The 23524-nt window shown below is 34.9% G+C and overlaps 1 protein-coding gene across 1 annotated transcript in view; it reads right to left on the bottom strand.

Moving 5' to 3' along the window:
- The window catches only part of LOC150099839 (polycystin-1-like), a 94038-nt gene extending 70833 nt beyond the window's left edge, over nucleotides 1-23205 (bottom strand). The window contains exons 1-9 of the mRNA XM_090403501.1: nucleotides 22986-23205; nucleotides 15034-15344; nucleotides 10380-10572; nucleotides 10007-10182; nucleotides 8912-9575; nucleotides 6692-6871; nucleotides 2855-3075; nucleotides 226-388; nucleotides 41-129 (exon numbers count right to left, since the gene is read on the bottom strand). Of these exons, the coding sequence (XP_090259627.1) occupies nucleotides 41-129; nucleotides 226-388; nucleotides 2855-3075; nucleotides 6692-6871; nucleotides 8912-9575; nucleotides 10007-10182; nucleotides 10380-10572; nucleotides 15034-15344; nucleotides 22986-23205 (2217 nt within the window). The remainder of the gene's footprint in view (nucleotides 1-40; nucleotides 130-225; nucleotides 389-2854; nucleotides 3076-6691; nucleotides 6872-8911; nucleotides 9576-10006; nucleotides 10183-10379; nucleotides 10573-15033; nucleotides 15345-22985) is intronic.
- Nucleotides 23206-23524: the final 319 nt, after the last annotated feature.

The raw sequence follows: 23524 nt of genomic DNA, 5'->3' as shown, positions 1-23524 counted from the left end.
ACTAAAAGTGTTAAGGAATAAGATCTTCAACGAAACTTACTTCGGTAAAAGAACAGGTGAAAACCTTCTTGGAACTATTCTGGACCACGTCTCCGTTGCCTGAGTGGACAATGAATCGTTCGGCCGAGCCTAAAAATCGAAAGAGAATTATATATTTTAGCTGTTAGTTCTATAACCCGCTTTTGAAGCAACACAAAGATATTTCCTCAGATCAGTAAGACTCACCTGTAGAGACAGACATATAAAAAGATATGTTTCTGCCAGTTGGGTAATGATTGTGTTCAGGACCAAATCCAGGTACATATCCTTGTTTTTTCTTCTTTTGCTTCATCCAAGGATCGTGAAGTACAGTTACATCAAGATCAGTCATCAGTGTCGCCAATTCCACCTGCAGGATGGAAATGAATGAATGAATGAATTCAAAATAAAATACATTTTATGGGAGAAGGATTTGAAAAGTAATATATATATATATATATATATATATATATATATATATATATATATATATATATATATATATATATATATATATATATATACAGGGTGTTCGGGATAAATTTGACAGTTTCGTAAGGAAAAAGAAAATCTTCTTTTTATCTATTAAATTTAATGAATTGACAAAAAAACATTACAGGCAGAGTTAATTACAATACTATCAACAAGATTTACTCAAAATAACCACCATTAGCATCGATCACAGCTTCAATTCTGCTTCGGAACCTCGAACAAGCTGATGCTACAGTCTCCCTGGGAAGGGCCGCAAAAACTGTTTTAATTTTATCCATTAACTGGGCTTTTGTATTACTGGAAGTGCGATTGGTGTCTTTTTCAACTGCGCCCCATACAAAATAATCCATGGGGTTAAGGTCTGGGGAGTTTGGAGGCCAAACATTTGGACTGGTGAAGTTGTAGAAATTTTCAGACAACCATTTTTGACTTTTCCCAGAGGTGTGGCAAGGGGCCGAATCCTGCTGCCATACATACGGCCTACCATTGGCTACCCTTGTTATCCAGGGCTTGACTACAGTTAGCAACTCCACGAACAAAGCCCGAATTCCAATGCCAGGGTTCTTCAACACCTGTTCCTGCAGATTTGCGAGGAATTCTGCTGTACGAACGCAATCAGATCGTCTGCTAGGGATCTTTCTTCTTGCTACATCCTCGTAGTCACCATTGCAAGTCTCTAGTTCATGCCTGATTGTTTTTACTGTATTCAGGGAGCATTGGGCAGCAGTCGTAATATCCTTATTTTGATGGCGGGCACGAATCATCATGATACAAGTTATTCTCTTCCATGATTCAGGTGGGTTCCAGCTATCCATCCTTTCTGACATATTGTATATGAATGAAGAAGGGTCCAAACTTTTAAATGAAGAGAAGTGTGTGTTAATACATGTAACTTACGGAAAAATATAATTAATTATAAATATGTCAAATTTATCCCGAACACCCTGTATATTACTTTGCTTCTGTCTTTATTCCAATAATCATGATTTTGGTGTTGATGTCTTACAAAATAACTCGACATTTTTAATAGATTAAAAGTGAGAAATGTATTTTCTTCATTAGAAGACTTCCAAATCCAAAAGTTTCTCCTTAGCTTGCTCTATTCAATTAAGTTATCTAAATTACCTTCTCTCCCATAACACTAGCACTTGTCTGTTAATATTTACAAAGATATCTGTCGTATTCTCAACTACATATTTCTAAAATATATTTTTAAATGTTTATTGAAGTATGACATAAAGGTTTGGAATCATTCTAAAGATTAAAAAATATCGATATAGATATCGAATGAAACTGCTGCGATATTTATTAATCAGTATCGATATAGTTTCACTGAAAAATAAATCCATCAGTGATACTCTGTTTCTTATCTGGCTAACCAAAGCTAGTTATTGTTAAACTGCAGGGAATCAACATCGATTTGGGATTATTCGTCACGTTAACAAAACCGTAATGGAAACTGATATTGTTTTGGATAATCAACGCGATTAATTTCAGTAAGTAACCAATTCACATCTGACTGTAATGTTTTCTAATTGAAGCGATTCTAATTGCTTCAATTAGAAAAGATTCTAATTGAATCTTGCCTGTAAATGACATGTCCATGCCTGATCGGGTTTTGAAAGTTTCCAAATATTGGTATTTTTTTCTTCTTTCCCGTTTGTAGTAAAAGAAGAATGTATAATCGGTAATAATAAAGTGTCGAAGATATTCACGTACTGTAATCTTCTAGACACAACTTTTTTACTTTCCCAATGATGTTTGTCTGTGGCGAAACTAATTTGAAACATTGCTATTTGTATCTAAATAAACAAGAGATAATTTATCGTAGGGTTGCTGACAGACTACCAACTATTAAAATTTGCGGATTTTTAATAGAAAAATATGTACTGTTCTATTGAAATATGGGCAATCGCACGTCCATATCAAGGCTCAACAAAAATATGGACAATGGTTTTGTCCAACCTTCAAATATGGGCGAGTCTCATCTCAGCTGCGCATGCATCTCTGTAACCACTGTAATCGGATCCCGTTCATGTGGCATTTCTGACTATAAATACCACACGAGATGTCTGGGGAAGAAGTCTTAAACTCAAAATTAATTTAAATATTTTAAATTAACGATAACGAAATTTTTTTTTTAAAAATGTGAAGGCTTTAATATTTTATTCATACAAGTGCCTCAGTTTAACTTCCAATACCAGTCTTAATCAAAGTTATTTGTATGCGTCACATTTGTTTTTTTAAATTTTTCTCCAAAGAAAATAAAAACGAATCAAATATTCGCCCTAATAGTTCCACCAAAACTAAGTGTAAATACATTGATGAATGGAGCGCTATTTACCTCTTCAATAAACGTCTGGGTACTAATCAGATTGAAGATCTTCACTTTCACTTTATATCTTCCGTATTTCTTGTAGTTGTGAACAAATAATTCTGAAAGATTTCTGGCGTCATTTGGAACATCCCATTTTAAGGTTTGTTTGTCTCCAAATTGGATTAATGAAGAAGCATTTGTTGGTAATTTTTCCGAGTCAGGATATTCCAGAGTAATTAGGATGTCACCTAAAAATAAATGACAAGATAATAATTAATAGGAATCTAGAACGTAACACAATGTATCATCATCGTACTAAGTGTTAATAATTAATACCATGAGAACACGACAGATGTTGAATGTTTCCCGAGTTTATTTTTGATGTCATCCGTTGTAATAAAACGATTCATTGGAACTAGGTATGTTCGCATTTTCGAAGATGAGTTCTCCCAAAGTCTAACTAAAATACATTCCCCAAATCTTTGTTTAAAATAGGTAGATCTAATCAAGAATTAATATATTTTTCGATCGCTGGTCGTTGACCTTTGCAGGTGGTGAAAATTTATGTTTTTCCTTACACCTGGTTTCAAATAATAATAATAAATAAAACTAGTTGTCTATTTATCGACTTATAATTAGCTTTAGAGGTAATATATATCGCATTAACTCAAACTAAAAATTCTGCTTGAAATAAAAAAATATTTGTGTGTGCGTTTCGGGATATTAATATACTTTTATTTGCTAATGTGTAAATGTTTATATTCATATGCTTAGTTTTTTTATAATTTTAATTATAAAAAATAGTACATTTCATTATTATTATTTAAATAAACATTAACTGGTTCAATTCATTAATTTGTTGATTGATCGGTGGTAAATTTTTGGTAGGGAAACGCTGCGTTAAAATGATCAAACTGAAATAGGATACATAGCAAGAATGTTAAGGCTGAAAGACAAGACTTCAATCCCTATAAAAGAATAACAAAATTAGAAAAGCAACTTCAAATCTATCGTCAGTTTCTCTTCTCAAGATTGGTGCACATGCAAGGACAACGTGACATTTATCCTTAGGTTCAAATATTATCGAGGACTCGATAAACTTTTATAAGTTTTGCTCAAAAAGAGTCACTAGTCCATTACCACCGTAACGGACGTAGTCGTGGTAGGATTTATCATCCCACCGAACAAGAAATCTGACCCGACAGCTCCTGCAATTAATAGATATAACAACTAACTACAACATCAGTATAATTTGGAATTATCCAAGAAAGTGGAGGAATTATGAATGCTAGTTCAGTTGAACGGGTCCCATTAAACAGAAGGCATAAACAGACTACCTGTGAGACAATGGTTCGAGGTAGAATGTGGATGTAAGAGAGGAATCTTCCTGTCTAGAAAGCATCACATTTTTACTGCGCCCACAGATGTTCAAACACTATTCTATAGTTGAAAGAAAAGTTTAGATGCCAAAAAAGTTACAGATGTGATGGCTTTGTAGTAAGAAAGGCATGACAAGAGAGGAAAAATATTTTGATCTTGTCTGTCGAGCTGGGTATTTTCAAAATTAAGGGGAAAGTTGTTTGTAATTTTTTTTTCTAAAGATGGAAACTAGGCCTGCATTCGTAGTAGTCATCATCCCATTGAAAAATAGCACGGAGATAATGCCTAAGGTTCTGGATGAAATCTCATAGCTTGGGATGTTTAAGAACTTCAAGGTTGGTCAAATGAATGGAGGAATGGAGTGTGCTATTTCAGCAAAACTGTGCATAATATTTGAGGTTAGTGAGACAACATTATTCACATATAGCAGAAAGAAGATGGGCAATAAAATAGAACTATAGAGTACACCAGCATTGCTGGAGAAATCTAAAGAGAGAACGCCCTGACCCATAACATTCAGAACGATCAGTAGGCCTACCCTCTTATAAATGGTTGAATGGAGTTTGGTAAGCAGCTCTTTATGCGATACTCGATCAAATGTCTTGAGATGCAATACCACAAGTTTCTCCAAACCTTTCCATGGAACATATTCAGAGGCATGTTTACCACAAGGTCATCAATGCGAAGCAGTTCATAAGCGCACTCTCCATTCTGCCTTATAATTAGAACCTTTTTTGTTTCCAATTAAAAAAGCTACTGATCTTATGCGCGATTTCTAATGGCAGGTTGCTTAGCAGTTAATTATCAGTCGGTCACATTTATTGAGCGATAATCTCTGTTCAATGATAATTACTTTCATCAAATGAAAATTTCACCATTTGTAATTATGAAAATTGTTTAATGATAATTGAAATTTAACATTAACAGAGGTTCTTTTCGACTCCGGACATTACTTTTCTTGGTTTCTACAACTTCTAGCACTGTATGAATTCCAGCTGGAGTAGTCTACCAAAAATCTCTCTTAAAATTTGATGCTGTTCAAAACAGAGCGATCCGTTTAATAGATGGCTTACCTTTTTTCACTGACATTACAGCCTCTTCTTTTCAAATATGATGTTTCTGCCTTTGACTCCTTCTGTAGGTATTTTAATTGCCTCTGTTCTGCTGAAATGGTTGCTACTTCTTCATTTTCTCATACGAAACTCATGAGAAACTGCTGGTCGACATTGGTTCCCTATCTCCGTTCAAACAAACTGAATCAAAGTTTCTTCCTCTTTCATTTCGCCTGGTTTGTGATTTGGAACTGAGTTCCTGTCCTGTCTGTTTCGCTTCCGTACTACAACCTCCATTTATTCACAAAAACTTATTAGCAGATTTCTTAATTATCTCCCCACCAACGAGTTTTGTTTGTAGAGGACATTTTGTTTTATTTTCTTGCATGTTTGATTTACAAAAAAAAAAAAAAAAAAAAACACCTTATAAAAGGGCTGGGTATATTATTATTTTAGGGAAAAAAAGAGGAATATGCCTGGATTCAAACTTTTGGCTCCCTAAAATCTCAAATTTTGACATGAATAATGCATGTCGAATTTCAAATTATTTCTAGCGTTTTGTTCAGGGAATGCATGCAATATGTCTCTTGCTCTTTCGTTACTTTTACGATCTCAGTGTTTTCAACTTTGAGCTTTTTTTGTGAGGTGAATGTGCTGAAAAAAAAATCTACCTAAGAGCTCTGACCCAATAAATAAATAATACTTAACCATTCTTTGTTTCGATGGTTTAATGGAATATTTAATTCATCTTTAAAAATTGCATCAGAAAGCAGCATTCTCGCATTCATCCATTGGAAATAGAAGTCATGTCAAAAAGAAATAACGACAAGAGCTTGAACATATTATCCGTCTAATATATGTAATGTATCCTGACTGCCAGAAGAAAGTATTCTTTATTGCATTATTTTTACAGGTACTTTTTTTAGAAATTAAAATGCGCGAAATGCCAACCGTATATCTACAAAAAATTTAACTGCTATGATTTTATGCAGAAACCTATTTGAAAATAGCATATTTATAAACAAGTTTAAGGCCGTGGTATCATGATTATACATAGGTTAACAAGTTAAAACTGCTATTTTTTATTTTAATTACTTTGTTTGTTTATATCTATGCCTTACAGGAGAGCATTCTAGACTGATAGATGGCATATGCTTTTACGTACATCAATTATGCCTCATATTAAAAATCAATAAAACATTAAAAAAATAATTCTAGCTCACCCACGGAACGAATGTATTATAGAGTTACGAAAACTCTTTCGTGATAAGCTACATCAAAATATTCCCATGAAATTTCTGACAAATGGAAAAACATATATTAAACTTTTCACATTTCTCTACAGATAACTGAAAAAAAAGCCTTTTATGGTAATAAATGAAATTTTTTGCTACAAAATCCGATTTAGATTATGCAAATGATGGTGTCTTACTTGGAAGAATTTGTGGAGAGTTCGTTGTAATCGTCCACAAAGGTAACACAGGATTTTGAACTCTCAGAGTTTTTCGATCCGAGTACTCTGAATGAGGATTGGAAGCAGTCACTTTGATAACATAAACCCCAGGTTCTTGATACGAATGGATCTTGATTTTTTTCTCGTTTCTTTCAATATCTGAAAGAGAGACAAGAAGCCTTTGTTAATTAAAATAATTCACCAAATCCATGACTAGCATGAAACAGCTTTGCATTTTTAAATGAATTCTAGTTATGCTGTTTGACATGAATTATTAAAAATTCCATACCGAAATGAACGTTAGACACACTCATAACACCGCCATTGCATTATTAATGGTCACCATTAAATTTAAAAATACAATGAACACATTGTTCAATTTATAAAACTTCTTTTTCTCCAAGTACAATAAATTTTATAAGAAATTTAAAATATGACTAATAATTATATGCGAAACATAATTCTGCATTATTCCCATTTTGTATACACTGAGTAACAAGTTGACCAGGTAAACGTGCAAGTCGTACTTGCAAGTTTACCTTGCAAGGCGTGATTAGCCGAGTGGATATTTCCGCTTTTCGTATATGCGGTTGTGAGTATGGATTTTTTTCTTCTTTTTTATATTCACACATACGAAGCTGTTTTGTGAATGTCTTTAGGTGGTAGATGAATTTTATTATTCGGTGTGAGACCCTGCTTATTAGAGGCCTGAAGTGGCTATAAAATGTCTAGGTTTGTTCTCTAGAACAGAGTGCCCTAATTATCTAGCTGCTAGCCCATGTACGGTACTAGTATTAATGTATTATAGGATTACAGACTTTCGTGGGGGGATTAGCATAAAGAAAGACCCCTCCCTTATTCCTCACACACTGACATCGTCATCCTATAAAATGTTTTGCGATGTTAAAAGGGTTCCAAAAAATGCTGGTCCATTCTCGACTGCAGCTCTCTATTTATCTATATTGGACTGCCACGAATCAGTGATTTAGACAGCTCGGTTCGAATCCTCCCACTGGTTGAAAATGGCGACTGAACATGCTAAAGTATGACAAAGACATCCTCAGCTTCTGTGGCCATTCCCGAACGATATGAACTGTGTGTGCTGTCATGCTGCACTACGTAGCACAACAGCTTCTGAAATTACCTCTTATCAGATCTTTTGAGAATGAAGAAGGAATGTACCTACTTGGTGCTAATGTTTAGATAGGCTATTGCATTGACGTCGTTTCACCCTTCCTAGAAGACCCAAAGTAAACCAAGAAAACACTTCCCACACCACAGCACTATTACTAGCCTTCCAGCTAGCAGTGTCTCAATTCATTCGTATTATTTTTGCAACACCCTAGTCCTACCGTTAGCAGGACAACAAAAAGAGTATTTGTTTTTGTTGTTCTGCTGTTTTTAGCTAACAAGCAGTGGACATCTGTGGTGTCGTTTGCTATACCACATCCATTAAGAGGCCCGATTCATTGTGCTCCTTATTATATCAATCGTTGTTGGATTGCACTGTCATGGTACTTCATCCATTAGATTGCACGGATTGCCCCGTTAAATAGATGCTCTTGATTATAGGACTATTCTTGGTGTATTCTAGACATTGTTCTTGCACACGAAAATTATTCCAGTCAGCAACAATCTGCACGTCTACCGCCGATTATCATGTTGAAAGCAAAGTCAGTTAGTTCGCACTGCTGGTCTCTGATCACGTTGATCACAACACACAGGCATTAGTCTCCCTCAGTAATTTTCTTGTCCACCTGTTGTCTTAAATGAACACCTGATGTGTTTCGAAAAGCTGTGGGTTCCATTGATAACGTTTCCCAAGATGCACTGCGTGGTCTGTTACCGGTCCATTAAGAAAGAAAAAAATATACCGGCCACACAAAATTTTATAACAAATATTGCTCATAAGCAACAAAGCAAATCAAGCACTAGAGAAAAATCAAACTAGAAACATAGTTTACAGTTTGAATATAGATGAGTGGAAGCATTCGACTATCATAACGGTCCTTACTGCAGTAGCAATTTATAATGTCATAATACGTGTGGTGTAGTAAATTTGCATAGGAATCTCGAAATTGAATATCGCTAAAATGTGTGGATGGACATTCACTGTAATAATCGCCTGTTTTCATTGTTTCATTAATAAATTATGAAAGTCTACCAGTATAAAATGGAAAGATTAAAAAATTTACTTACCTTGATGAAGATCTGATTCTGTATTTCCATCTCCAAAATCCCATTCTAATAAAACGTTACTTCCTCCATCGACAACTGCTTCTATCGTGACTTCCCTGCTAGTGGCGACATCTGACGGAGAAATGGTTACCTTTAAACCATTTAATGGATACTGAGCGTTTATTGTAACGACTTTAGTAATGCTGGGAGAAGTGAATTCGTTACTTATAGTCATGGACACGTTGTGTACACCCGTCCGTGTAAATCTGTACTGGATGTTAATATCCAGAGGTATGTTAATGATAGCCTGGAAGTAATGTCGTATTTTGGTTTCAGTTAAATCTTTGGTTTTGGCAGAGCTACTGCCAAAATCTGCTTCTTCTCCAGGAAAATTATTTCTGTATGCGATGGCGCTCGTCTGTGATAAAAAGCCAATGGAATCTTCCGGATATACTTCTACTGGAGATGGCAAGGCGACATACTGATACTCGCCCATCACCGACAAAGGCGTTTTATGGACGATTTTCATATTGGAATAAGAGGTTTTATTCTCAACGCTTTCTTCGCACCTTGATTTCTTTAAGTTGACACACTGATGACGTTCTGGACAGAACACATGCGACTCGTTGCAGCTGACAAATGTTCTTTCCTGAATACATGCCGATCCACACCTCTTGCGGAGAACCTGAGAAAAAGATGAGATTAATGGTCATGCATACGCATATTATTTGTTGGATATATATATATATATACACACAATGATTTTGATATCTCTACTTGATATTCCAATATTATGCTGGGATAACATGGTCTTTTATTTTTTTTTAATTGACTCAAATAATTTCAGATTCATGTTTGTGTAGCCTAGATTGGATATTAGGTTCTTTATGTAAAACTAATAGACTAGATATTTCGTACCTGCTTTAATATTATTAAAGTGAAGAACGCAGTAAAGAAGTTTCTTAATTCTTTACTGCATTCCTTACTTCCCGAAACAGTGAACTTCATATCCCCAGTCATATAAAGTAATGTGAATAATCTTTGCTTTGTAAATAGAATTTAAAAAAATTAAAGCGATGACATAACGAGGCCGAACAAATAGATCGTTTGTCTCACCACAATAGCAAGATCTCCCGGAAGGACAGCATACAAACGAACGGCCGCTAACAGTCCTTTGTCGTTAATTGTGGAATGAGGGATTACAACAAAGTGGAAACCGGAATTTTCTACCATCATTACGTCTTCCTCCACTGCATCCGGGATAGGAATTCCAAGTGTCGTAGTCACAATATCTAAGGGTGCAAAATTTAATTAAAATCACAAAAGTAAAATACTTTCTTTTTACACAGATTACAAGAGACAAACCACAATAAAAGTAACATGTTCAAAGCATGTAAGAAGTTGACTTCTTGCTTTCATTCTTAAGAAGGAATCTTAACTTCTATTAAGAATAATTTATTATCTTTTTAAACAGAAAAGAAGTGTTTACCTGGTGCGCCAAATATTCGCGTGGTACCATCTCCGAAATCCATAGATAAAGTGAGATAACCCCCACTTGGTACTGTAAGGTTGCATGCTATGAGTTGGTGTGGTCGCACTATTGGAGGACATTCAAACATAATTCCTTTTTCGGTTATTGGATCCACTACAGTAATCTCTGTATGGGCAAACTTCCTATAAGTCTGGAAAAAAGAGAAAGAAAATAAGCTACACAGACTGGAAATTAAATTTAATTTTAAGGTTCAAATTATCTTTCATAAACTGAGGGTATTTTTACGTAGGAATCACCAAAATTTACGTTAATGTTTTGTTAACCACATTGTTTGTCAGTCGAGAAATGACTGCTCAAAACGCAGTCTTTCTGGGTAAAACCCGTCAGGGTTTTGACATGTTAATGATAACTGATGGATGTCAGGTTGCGCAGCAATGATTGGGAACAGTTGCGCTGTTGTTTATATGTGAAGAAATTTCCATTGCCTATTGAAATACATTTCAATATAATAATATATAAAGCTTTGTTAAGTTGAAGACCAAGTAAAAAAGAGACATATATTCAGTATGTGAGTTAGACTCGACGGGTTGCACTATTAAGGGTTCGAAACGGAATTCTCCTTCACTGAGTATGCATGCTTACAGATCATAAAAAGTCATGCAGAAATGATTAGTGTTGAATATATGCCTTAGTTTAATGGGGACGTGTTATTACATAATGTTCTTAAGTAAAAACTACCAGAATACTGCTTATAATGTCCGATCTCATCAAAGGGCGATAATGATTAAATCGTAGATTAATGGTAATCATTACCATATCAGAGAAATATCAAGCTGAACTAGAAAATAAGATCAGCAGTATTGATACTGGTTAGACCCCTAGAAGTAATCTGGACTGATCTAAGAGAGAAAATCCAGGAATGTGCTAAAGGTCTTCTGGGTGAGGCAGAGAGGAGAGGAAGGAAGCGTTGGATTACTGAGGAAGTAATAGAAAAAAGGACGAAAGGAGAAAATGGAAGAATAAGAACAGCGATGAAGCCCAAGTCAGGTATAAAGAGATCAATAAACAAGTAAAAATTCTGGCTAAAAGGCAAAGGAAGACTGGCCCAATCAGGTCTGCAAGGAAATAGAGATAAATGATACAGCAAAGGATATGAGAAAGGTCGATGAAGGCTAGAACTTGATTTCGGGGAAGAAGAGAAGGAAAAAAGCGGTGCTTTGAAGGATGAAAGAGTAAAGAGTTTGTTGGAAAAAAATATAAGATGGAAGAAGTATGTTACAGAACTTTATGGAGATGAAGATAATCTGGAATATGATCATACAGAAGGATAATCAGACAGTAAATGATGATGCCACAGAAATTGAGGAATGAGAAACCGAAGCAGCCATTAAAAGAATAAAGGATAGGAAAGTTCCAAGAGTGGATGATATTCAAGGAGAGCTGCTGAAGGCATTGAGAAAGGAAGGAATAAAACTTCTATCCATCATCTTTAATAGAAGTCTGGAGGAGGATAGAATACCTAAAGACTTCGTGAGATCCATTTTTATTCCTATTCTCAAGACTACTGGAACGATGGATTGCAGCAAGCACAGAACTATCAGCTTGATTAGCCACGTTGCAAAAGTCCAAATCAACATAATATATAAAAGAATGGAACAGACGATAGAGAGGGAATTAAATGAAGCACAGTTTGGCTTCAGGAGAAACAGGGGAACCAGAGAAGCTATCGCAACACTACGGATATTGGGGGAATGATCGAGTGCAATAAAGATTTATATCTATGCTTTGTGGATTACGAAAAAGCTTTCGATAATGTTAATCACCCTGTTTTATTTGATATTTTGCATAAAATAGGAATAGATAAAAATATTATGAGAATTCTGTTCAGAATATACAAAACTCAAGAAGCCAAGGTCAGATTTGAAGGAGAGGATAATGAATGGATCCCCCATAAGAAAGGGTATGAGGAAAGGGCGTGGGATGTCCCCACTCCTTTTTAATGTCTATAGTGAATGGATGATAAGGGAGGCCTTGGAAGATCTGAAAGATGGAATAAAGATAAACGGACATCTGATAAATAATATAATATATGCAGATGATATTGTACTTATAAACCAAACAGAGGAAGGCTTGCAAAGAATTTTGAAAAGACTGAACAGGGTTGGAAATGAGAGATATAAAATGCAAATAAACATTCAGAAGACAAAAGTGATGAAGATTTCAAGGAAAGGAAATGATGCGATGGAAATGACTTTGAACGGACAGAGAATAGAAAATGTAAAAAGTTTTGAATACCTTGGGAGTTGGATAACAGAAGGCAATAGATCTTATGAATTATGAAATTAAGAACAGAATTAAAAAAGTAAAAGCAGCATTTTTCCAAATATATCACATATTAGGAAACAGAAATCTGAACAAACAGTTAAAAGTAAGAATCCTCAAGACAATGATCTGGAGCGTTGGGACGTATGGATGTGAGTCCTGGACGACCAATAAGGAGATGAGTGACCGATTGAATGCATTTGAAATGTGGTGCTTGTGAAAAATGGATCGTATCAGCTGGACTGAAAGAGTGAGCACTGAAGAGATTCTTAAAAGATTCAAAATGAAAAGAGACTATATGGCTAGTATCCAAAGAAGAAAAATAGCGTTTGCAGGACATTTGATGAGGGGTTCTTCTGGAGAGCTTTTCAGAATAGTATTGCAGGGGATAGTGGAGGGAATGAGAGGAAGACCCCGACTGCAATGGAAAGGCAACATCAAAGATTGGACGGGCAAGAATCTTACAGAAGCAAGAGATAGAGAGACATGGGAGAGGACTGTTCATCAGCTGCAACCTTCTTGAGGTCACAGGATTAGATTAGATTAGAACACCGCGATAATTCAAATTAAAGAGAGTATGCTACTACGGTTCGTAAAATTCTACCGTCATATGACAATTACAGCAATACCATACGTATAACAATTTTGAAGACGCTTCAAATAGTAATTTTTGCTTGAAGAAATAGCGATTTGACTACATTTAGAAATATATCCGTATTTGAGTCTCTTTCTACATGTTCGACCCAATGCAGAAAGGGACTCGGATAATAACAATGCTTTTGGCATACTTTTATGTTAAAAAAAGAAAAGAAAATTAATTCAGCACTAAACAGTAATCAAAACCGGAAGAATCCTGTCATCCAATCTCCCGGAACTAGTTAACCGATAGAAGTGTCAACTAAATTTTCAGCCTTGTTCTACTCTCAAAAGGACACTTGTTCTGACTAACCAAGCAGTCAAATATAACAGCCCTTCCTGAATGGCCGAGGGGATGCTATATGTATTTTCGAGTCATCATATTGTGGGCGCTATCCTACTGTGTATATAATGTGTTTAAAAACCACTCTGAATGAGGGAGGTAGTATAGCTCCTTGAATTTGTAAGGCTTGTGGCTTGTTGTCATTTCAAAAATATTATTCAGCAAGCGACAATTTGTTTTTCGCATTATTTGATTTAGGCTGACAGGAAACAGTCTACAGAACATTCCAAGTTTGAATATACAGTGAACAAACTGCATGGTATCGATGATTAGTAGCGATGGTAGCGAGACAAACAAGAAATAGTAACATTTATATGGCTATACCAGATTAATCAAACAGTTATTTGACTTACTTATTCTTAAATCAATAGAAAGCAAACCTCATCTGCAAGTCCCTTATACTTGTTTATCGGAAGTTGATTCCGATAAACAAGCATAAGCAAAATCATTTTTCATTAGAGTAGCCTTAAAAGGAAAGTTAAAGCATTCAAGACAACTTTGCAGCTGTGGTTGTTGTTGTTTTTGATTGTTGACAATCATTTATCGGGAAGTTACGGGAAGAAAACATTTAAGACGATAAAGTTTTAGTATAAGAGAATGGACATGCCGATAACAATGGACAATCTTATTCGCTTTATCCAATTGAGTTAACCCCACCAATAGCGAATATAATAAATCACTAACTACTCTCTATGTAATATTAAAGATAGGGGATCCCCCACCTAGTGGAAAAATCTATTTATTAAATAATAACAATCTCGTCTATATATAGAGTGTATATTTTTTTTAGTTTTGCATCTTTGAAATTACAGATAGAGCTTCTCTGCCACCTTCGACAAACGACCGGGAACACGTGACCTCTTGATGATGATCAGCCTGTATTTTTCACTCAAGACAATCACAAACACCCATGCCCTGGGCAGGATTCGAACCTGCATCCCCTTGGTTGGTGAGCCGATACACTAACCACTCGGCCAACCAGGCTGGCCATGTGACATCTTATTTCTCTCCAATTCTTGTATTGTATAATGATTCAATATCGATTAATATTCTTCCCTTCCAAAATAACATGTCCTCTTTGTCAATCACATGCTCACCGCATGAAACCTATAAACATACGATAACCACTAAAAAATGATGCAAACGTAAATATACTTCCTTTATTTTCTTTCTAAAATGTAAAAGTATAGCGCTCGGGAAGGCTACTCATATATAAATGGCTTTGTTTATCCAAAATATACTGATTTCAGAAGAAAACGTTCAACATCCCCTCATTGCAATAGTTTATTTAAAATTCGTAATCTAACATGATAGAAATAACAAGGAGCATTACTAATGTAATTTTCTTACCTCGAATGCTCCTAGTGGAATAGCAGACACTGCGATTCTGTATATTCCTGGAATATAAAACTTGTGAGGCCAAAGATTAGTCAAGTTTCTTGTGATTAAAGTACTTCCATCACCAAAGTCGATGCTGAATTCTAAGTTTTCTCCTGTGTCAGTAGAAATGTCGAATGAAACTTCGGTCTGAGTCTTCATGACGAATTCGGAAGGAGTGATTTTCAATCCAGTTATCTCAATCACAATGTACGATTTGTAAAACGTTACTAGCTGATCTGGAGACTGACAGTCCTCTTTGTTGACGGCTGGCATTCTTTCAACTGCAAATATACAAACAGTGATGAGTGCTTAGTTACCTTGTAATTCTAACGAAGGTTAATCCACTGTACTTTACAAAGAAACGTGATATATCATATAATTCTGAAACAAGTGCTGTGTAGCCCTATCGAAATGGTTTTCTGCCATAGCGCTAGGCTGCCGGAGAAAGATCTCCATCGGTTCTATAAAATCGACGACTCAGAGGAACTTTCTTTTGTAGGAGTTTTTTTTTGAGGGGGGGGAGGTTAGGGCAACAAGATGGCGTCAGTTGCCTGTCAAACTTCTCCCCTTGAAAGCCTTGGTCGTTGATAAGCTCAGTTCACTGTCTGTGAAGGATAGAGACATCACTGACTATTTGTCTTCAAAAGGTAGGGATAAGGGAGTAAAAGGCGTTGGAGAATTTTTTATGTTCTAATACGAAACAAAAATTATTCCACATGAAGAAATGTAAGCCATGGTGCATGTAAGTACTATAGCTAGAATGGTGTGAAGAGCAGAAAATCTTCCGAAAAATATCCAAAAATTAATTAATCGAAAGACAGTTCATTAAACATAATTCATGGAAAGGAATTTATATATAACAAAATTTATTGATAAACAGTTCACTGAATACTAATTAACAGGACAAGAAATTCGAAGAACATACTTCTCCAAAAATGATTGAAACCTTATTTCATGTAACATCAATGGATTGAGAGCCTAAATGTGATTATTTTGATCAAAACTTTTAATTAAACTTAAAAATGCTTTTATATGAAATGAAAAACAGAACAACTTCATTAATAACATCACATTGCTTTAAGTGCAAAAATATTCCATAGTTATAACCGAATTACATTATTACTATATATTTTCATAAAATTACAGTATAAGTGCACATACAACAGCAGAAGTCTTTGCGATTGCACTGTTGTATTATTTAGATTTATAAGTTTAAAATTTGTAGATTTAAATCGGCACGCATTTCGAAAGTATACGCTTCTGCGTATGTACAAATTCTCCCTCTGTCGTAATACACAGTACAATTGCATTATATGTGAAGAACGTAAATTAATACTGTCACATACACTATCTTTTATTGTACGAAATTGGAATTTTAAAACATGATTTGTTTTTAAATTCAAATTTTGTACTGGAAAGGTTTGCAAAATATAATGCTGACTTTCCCACAGAAGTATGGCGCTTACAGAGGAATCGAGCCCTTTTTTTTTGTTGTCGCATATAGTCTTATCTTGTTCGCATAAAATTAATTTGATTAGACTTTTGTAAGCAGTCCTCTCCCTTCTTTTTAGTGTTAGTGTCATTACTAAACTACTGCAATGTACATAATACCAAATATGCCTACATCACGATATTAAAAAAAAAACAATGAGAATTGATTAACATAATATGCATATTGTTCACCTTGCATCGTTTCTATGTACAGAAGTGCACAGACTCACCCTAATGTCAAGTTTTTCGGAAACATTCGTTTCACTCTGTAGATATAAACTGAACGATATGGCATGTGTATTCTAATTATGTCCAGTAAATTAAATGTCTAACTCAAATTCATTAAATGTATATAATCCGAACATATTTGAATCATATTTGCTGTTTGTTGTTATCACAACAAACAGCAAATATGTGACAAATAATAACGCTGAGTTTAGGCGAGTATTTCAAAAGTATTTAGTTGTTGCCGAGTCTCACAATACTTTCGACTTTTAACTAATTCTATATAGCACATTGGTTTTCTTACATGCGGTCGTGTGAGAGGGGAGGGGGGGTATCTAAGGCATTGTCTAGTCCTGATTTATCGTAATGATGGTAGCAGTTGTATTTCTGTTGTTATACAAGGCTGCCTTAACATATCCTTCTGTCTATTCATAGTAGGACATGTTGCTGTCGCAGAACTCTTTATACACTGCAGAATGTGACAGAGTACGTACTTTGGTGACAGGATCAAAGTTGCTAGTTTGAAATGTGATTTGAAAAGTGGTGTGAAGATTGCTTCTTTAGTGATTTTGCTATCTTCTCAGATGTACCCCGTATATATGGAAAATAATAGTAGTGATTTGGTTCTTCTCTATTCAGAGAGGGGGGGGGGGAGGTAGTTAGGAACATGTATTTTATAAATTTATAAAAATGTTAATATGAAAACAATTTATTTTTAATGTATTTTTTAGTAGCTGTAGCCATTGGCCAAAGAAGTGTACCGAAGATATTTTGAGTTCCGCAGTTGCATTACTAGAACAAGTAATAACTCTAAGGTGCCCGTACTCCTGGGCTAGATGATGGATGGTGCTATCGTAATGCAAGCATCTTCCAATGTATGTGTGTGTGCGCGCGCGCACTAGCTTTCTAGAAAATAGATAAATAGAAGAGTTCATAAATTATTGTCCAAAGCAATCATTAAAAGAAACTGAAGCCCTTTCAGATTAAATCACCTCGTATTTACTGTGTCTCAGAAATTCACAAATCTAATATTTTCCTACACACCATAGCTGATAACACATCAATCCCACTTATAAACTTGTCCAACAGTCAAGTCACTTGCTATCCTCACAGGTAACACCTATACATTTATATAAAAAAATTAAATCTTTATTAAATTCACAATAAAAGTATTCAGACATTATAGTTGATTTCTATATCAATACTGTGCTAATGTATCCACTAATTAAATTAAATTATTAAGAAATAATCTTCACACCACGTTCAAATCACACTTAAAATTGGTAACCCTGAGCTACTATGTACCGACGGGATCTGTTAATGTTCACCTAGGAGATCACAAGCAATACATATGCTACTGTCATTACAGCAAGTCAGGATTGGCAGACTATGCTTTGGACATCCATTCATACAGGAGCAGATGGAAAAAAACTGCTTTTCTATATAGTGGTCGTGTCGTTATAATATAATTATTGCCAATGTATTACACTGTGTGCATGTTGGCTTACCTTGATTATTCTTATCCAAGAAAAAAACAATGCCATAGCGAGCAAATAGAAAACAGTTTCTTGACGTTGTTACCGTAAGCAGTATCTAAAATGTATTAATTTCCCTTCCTTTTCAAGAGAATATGTATGTAAAACTAAACCTACTGTAAATTATACTTTAACAAAATGTGAAAAGTTTAAAATAAATTAAAAAAAACCTTTAGAGACTCTTAAAACATAAAAATAATAATTAACCACTTCAGAACTCAATTACACATTGCATTTTAATTAAAAATTCACTTGAAAATCATAAGAAAAAAAATTTAATTCAAAACTCAAATCAGCGCTAAAACAATCACTTATTCAGCTTTTTCAGTTTGTGATACAAAGTTTATTCAAATACTGAAACGTTTTGGATACAATAATTTTGCTTTTGATTAATATATATTCACTATCATTTTTTTGTTTTTGTGAGTATCTTGTTTTTAAAAAAAATATGTTAAATCAGAAAAAAATTAGCTTTTCATAAAAAAAAAACTGGGGATTTTGGGAACATTTGAACATCAGGCAAAGCATGCACTTTCATATTATATTTCTAACTGAGGAAGCTCTTTGACTGACAGTGTCATACGTGATGGAATTCTTTCTTCACGTCAGTTTGGTGTGTGCTTTTACTTGCAGGATATGAAACGAAAAAGATGAACAGCTTCTCTCGGACTAACTAAAAACCAAAGCAAATATATTTAAAAACAAAAAATGGCCTCGAAATATGATGAGTTTTTTAAAAAAAAACTTTGAGCGTTGATTTCTATTAAATATTTATTTTGTGGTGTGACATCTTTTGGATGCATTCCCTGACTTCCCAGTACATATTCTAATAGGCAGCATTACATTTTACCATTTTCAGTTGAAAAAAAAAAGCCATGGAAATCGTTGTCTCGAGCAGATTTGACCGTGTTTTTTAAGCATTCCAAAGGAAATAAAATCAATCCTGGTAGAGACATATTTCTACTACATTGCTATTTGCTTCAAATAAAAATATCACCTAAAGTAACCACTTGTCGATGCCAATTTTAGGTATGCCTTGGCGCTACTCTTAATTACTCACCGAGCTCGTTCTTAGGGCTATGCTCGTTCTTAGATCTAGTATAAATTATTAGCATCCTTAGATTGATCAACTTAAGCTACAGTTTAAACATTTATAAAGTACCTTTTTTTTTACCTTTCCTAAAAATATGTTTTTTTATTTTTTTAATACGCTGTTAACAGGCAGAGATAACAATGGCTATAATTTCACTAAAGTAAATTCATTCTCGGAATTTTAGTTTAAATTGTAAACTAAAACACATGTCGCACTCCATTAGGACTTTTGTATGTATATATATATATATATATATATATATATATATTCTATCCCATCTGTTACTAATTTCAATTCAACCTCCCCTTCCCATTCTTCCAGGACATATCACCAATAAAATACATTAAATTTTTTCCAGATAAATTTATTTATTTTAACTTCAGTAATCATAATTATTAAAATCTGCAGTTGGCTGAATTCACATACAAGTGAATGTAGGTACAATTTTCTTGATTATGCAAACGATACTTTTGCTATTAACAATACGATTAGGATTAATATACGGAGGCTGTTCAATAAGTTATCAGACTATATTTATACAGAAAACAGATTACCTTTAATCGTCATCATTTACATGGTCTTTTTCGAAGTAACTACCGTGAGACGCAATGCATTTTCCCCAACATTGCGTCCACTTCTTAAACACATGTGAAAGTCCGTTTTTTGAGAGTTCTTTCAAAACCGCAGCTTTTACACATGCTTCGTAATAAACCATACTATCGAAAGACGTATTTTGCATAATTACGAATGCAACTGCTCATCGAAAAGGAATTTACAGACCTGGTCTGTTTTAAGATACAGTTGAAGTACTTCTGAAGTACTTCGTCTGTATCTTGAAATATCTCAAAAACTAATTGTAGAAAAAATGTATTGTAATTTTATATTTTACATCGCAGCTAAAATAATGTACTTCATAAAAATAGATTTGAATAAAAGCAAAAAAAAATCAGAATGAAAATTAGAATTTAAGATGACCTCAGGATTTTTTCAAGAAAAAGAAAACAATAAAATAAACAATAAAAAAAAACAGAAATAGAAGGGAATCTATAATACGCCTTGAGTATTTCATAACTCAAGTTAAATGCTAATTTTATGAGTACACACCCCAATAATAATATCTATCGATGTAAGTTACAATATGGACCATAGAGAATAATGAATGGCATTACCTCACTACGTCGTTAAATGTGCACATTACAGGGCAATATTCTAAAAATAGAACAAAATAATTATTAAAAGCCCGATGATGTTCGTGTCTACTCGTTATCTGAGTCCGAGGTGATATCGTATGCGCTTACTAAAGCATAAATATATTTCTCAAGAAAATACATATTTCGATTAATAACGAAAAGAAATATATCAATAATTACCTACGAACTGTGGTTTCCTTTAATTGCTTCGGTTCGTGGAACTACCGAATAGTTGCAAAAAATTCACTGGTAATCTAAATACTTAAAATCATAATGAGGAGAGTAAACCAAACATGCAGTCAATAACCTCAGGAATTCCACAACAATTGCTATTGCTGCTTATACTGTATAGCTTCATAAATGGTCCCCAGCAGGCTGCAACACATACATAATCATATTTCGCTAGTTGGCATATATAAAAAAGAGACACGAACCAAACGCTTTCTATGCATATCCAGAAATATTGAAAGGGATACTCAAATAATCCGATTGGGTCGATAGCAGTATATAAATGTAAACGGAAGGCTAATTAGAATTACTGTATACTCAACAAAGAATGACAGTAGCAAAGGTCAGACTTTAACACTTCAATGTGCGTCTAAATGGCTACAGCGCTATAAGAATTTTAAGCTATAACTAAAAATTAACCACCGTATAGTTATATAATTCAGAATAAACTAATTAAATTATTATAGGCAGTGAATAAAAAAATCTACGAATTATTACGTGAATATTGCAATAAAGAGAATAAAGCAGCTATTTAATGTTCAAGTATCAGTGACTACTTTCCAGTAGCATCTGCTAATTAAGTAAATGCTACAGGATGCATAGCGAACCTATAGGATTAATTATATCCATTAAATGCATACCCATAACAACAACAACCAACATACAATTCAAATATACACCGAGCGGCCACTTTATTAGAAACAGCATTTAATAATGAGTTGGAAAACCCCTTGTTTTTTTGCTATAAAAACGGTCTGTATTCTCTGTGGCGTTTGATGAAGTATGCATACGTTTACAATGACAACATCGCGAAATTGTTGCACAGACGATGCCGTCACGTTGCTGCTGCAAACTGCTCCTCCCAAACAGAAGTGCTCTATTGGATTGAGGTCCAGGAACTGAGCTTGCGACTGAAGTAAAGAAAACTTGCTGTCGTGTTCCTTGAACCACTTCAACACTCTACACGCTTTGTAGCATGGTGCATCGTTTTGCTGGGAGTATCCATTTGACATTGAGTTAACTGCAGTCATGAATTAGTGGACATGATCAGCAGCGATGCTAAGAGAGCCTGTGGCATTCAGGTGGTGTTCACTTGGTGTCAGGGGACCTGACACCAGGTGAACAGGTGTCAGGATAATATTCCCTACGCAATTACACCCATCCCCATAATAAGCCCGAGCTCTTGCTAGTTGGCAGGAAGGGTCCATGGTGTTATGTTGTTGCTGCAATGATTCTTGCTCTGCTATAAGTAATCATGATGCAGCGCAAACTGGGTCGTCAGATCAGGTGATACCTTTCCAGTCGTCAGCTATCTGGCATTGGTGATCACCTGTCTACTGAAGTCGCATATTCCAGTTGTTAGCTGACGTCACTGAGACTCGGGTCTGTTACTGTACTCCATCCGTGAGAGAGTGTGATGCACTGTGCACTCGAGATGAAGTTCTGATTATCACTGTACCGAGCTGTGATTTGACTGGTTGTGGCCCTCCTGTTTTACTATCTTTGCCATTCTTCTTTGACCTCGTGAATCAATGAACTGTTTCCGTCCATAGGGCTACTGTTTGCTTGTAATTATCTGGTTATTTCACCACTCCTGGTACACCCTGAACACTGTCGTGCGTGAAAATCCCAGAAACGTTTGTGACGTACTCGCACGTCAATCATACCATCTCAAATGATGCATCTAGCACAATGTACAGAACAGTCGGGATACCTGTCTTCCTGATTTATTATAGCAAAGTGCAGTCACATGACTCAACGTCTTTAGGAACGATCTGTTTTCCTAAATAGGGAGGTGTTCCTGTTAAAATGGCCACTGAGGATATGTGCTGTATGGATTGCTGGCATGTCAGTTAAGATTATACTAGCATTCTTTACATCAATAATTAGGAACATTTGTTTCTAACAGTAATAGCGTTAAATATTATGATTTGCATGTAAGTTACAATAAACTTACTAATTGAAGAAAAAAGTGAAAATAGCCAATGTTCATTCTGTTGATAACTCCGAGAATACAAATAGTTTTAGTATAGACTTAGAGATTTTAAAATGATCTTCACACAGTTTAAAGAAAAGTTAAGGAGATTAATCATATTCAGTCATTGTGTGGCTATCTGTGAAATAAAAAGATTTAAAACTGATAATAAAATTAAAACATACCTTCAGGGTTGTCCGCGCAAAGACATTGCTTATTTGCAACAACCCCTGCATAGGGCAAAAAGTGAGACCCACATCTGTTTTTACATAGTTCTGCGCTCACACCCTCTTTGGGATCATAACCTCCTGGAGAATAACGAAAGAATTCGGCCTCGTTAAGTGCCAGGCAATCACCTTCTTCCAGAGCAAATCCTCCTGTTGAAAGAATGAAACGTAAATACATATTAATGCTAGCTTCGCGATGCTGTCATTTGGGTTTTCAAAAATATATGACTTACTAGGTACGAAACGTGTACGGTATACACTGAGCGGCCACTTTATACGTGACCCCACAGATGACTACGACCATTACAAGTAAGTGGAAATCCCATGGTTATAAACCATGTCATTGATTTATAACTAGTTCGAGATTGCAGCATGGATACCACACTATTACGTTGTTAAGAATGCAGTGAGTCTGAACATTATGCAGTGTTTTGATTTAATGCTCCAGATCACTAATCTCCAATTTACCCACTGTGTAGAGCTGACGACTGAACGGA

The sequence above is a fragment of the Typopeltis vanoorti genome, chromosome 14, assembly GCF_054136105.1.
Source record: "Typopeltis vanoorti isolate ZY-2024b chromosome 14, IOZ_Tvanoo_1.0, whole genome shotgun sequence".
NCBI lineage: Eukaryota > Metazoa > Arthropoda > Arachnida > Uropygi > Thelyphonidae > Typopeltis > Typopeltis vanoorti.
This window is presented reverse-complemented; position numbering and strand designations above follow the sequence as displayed.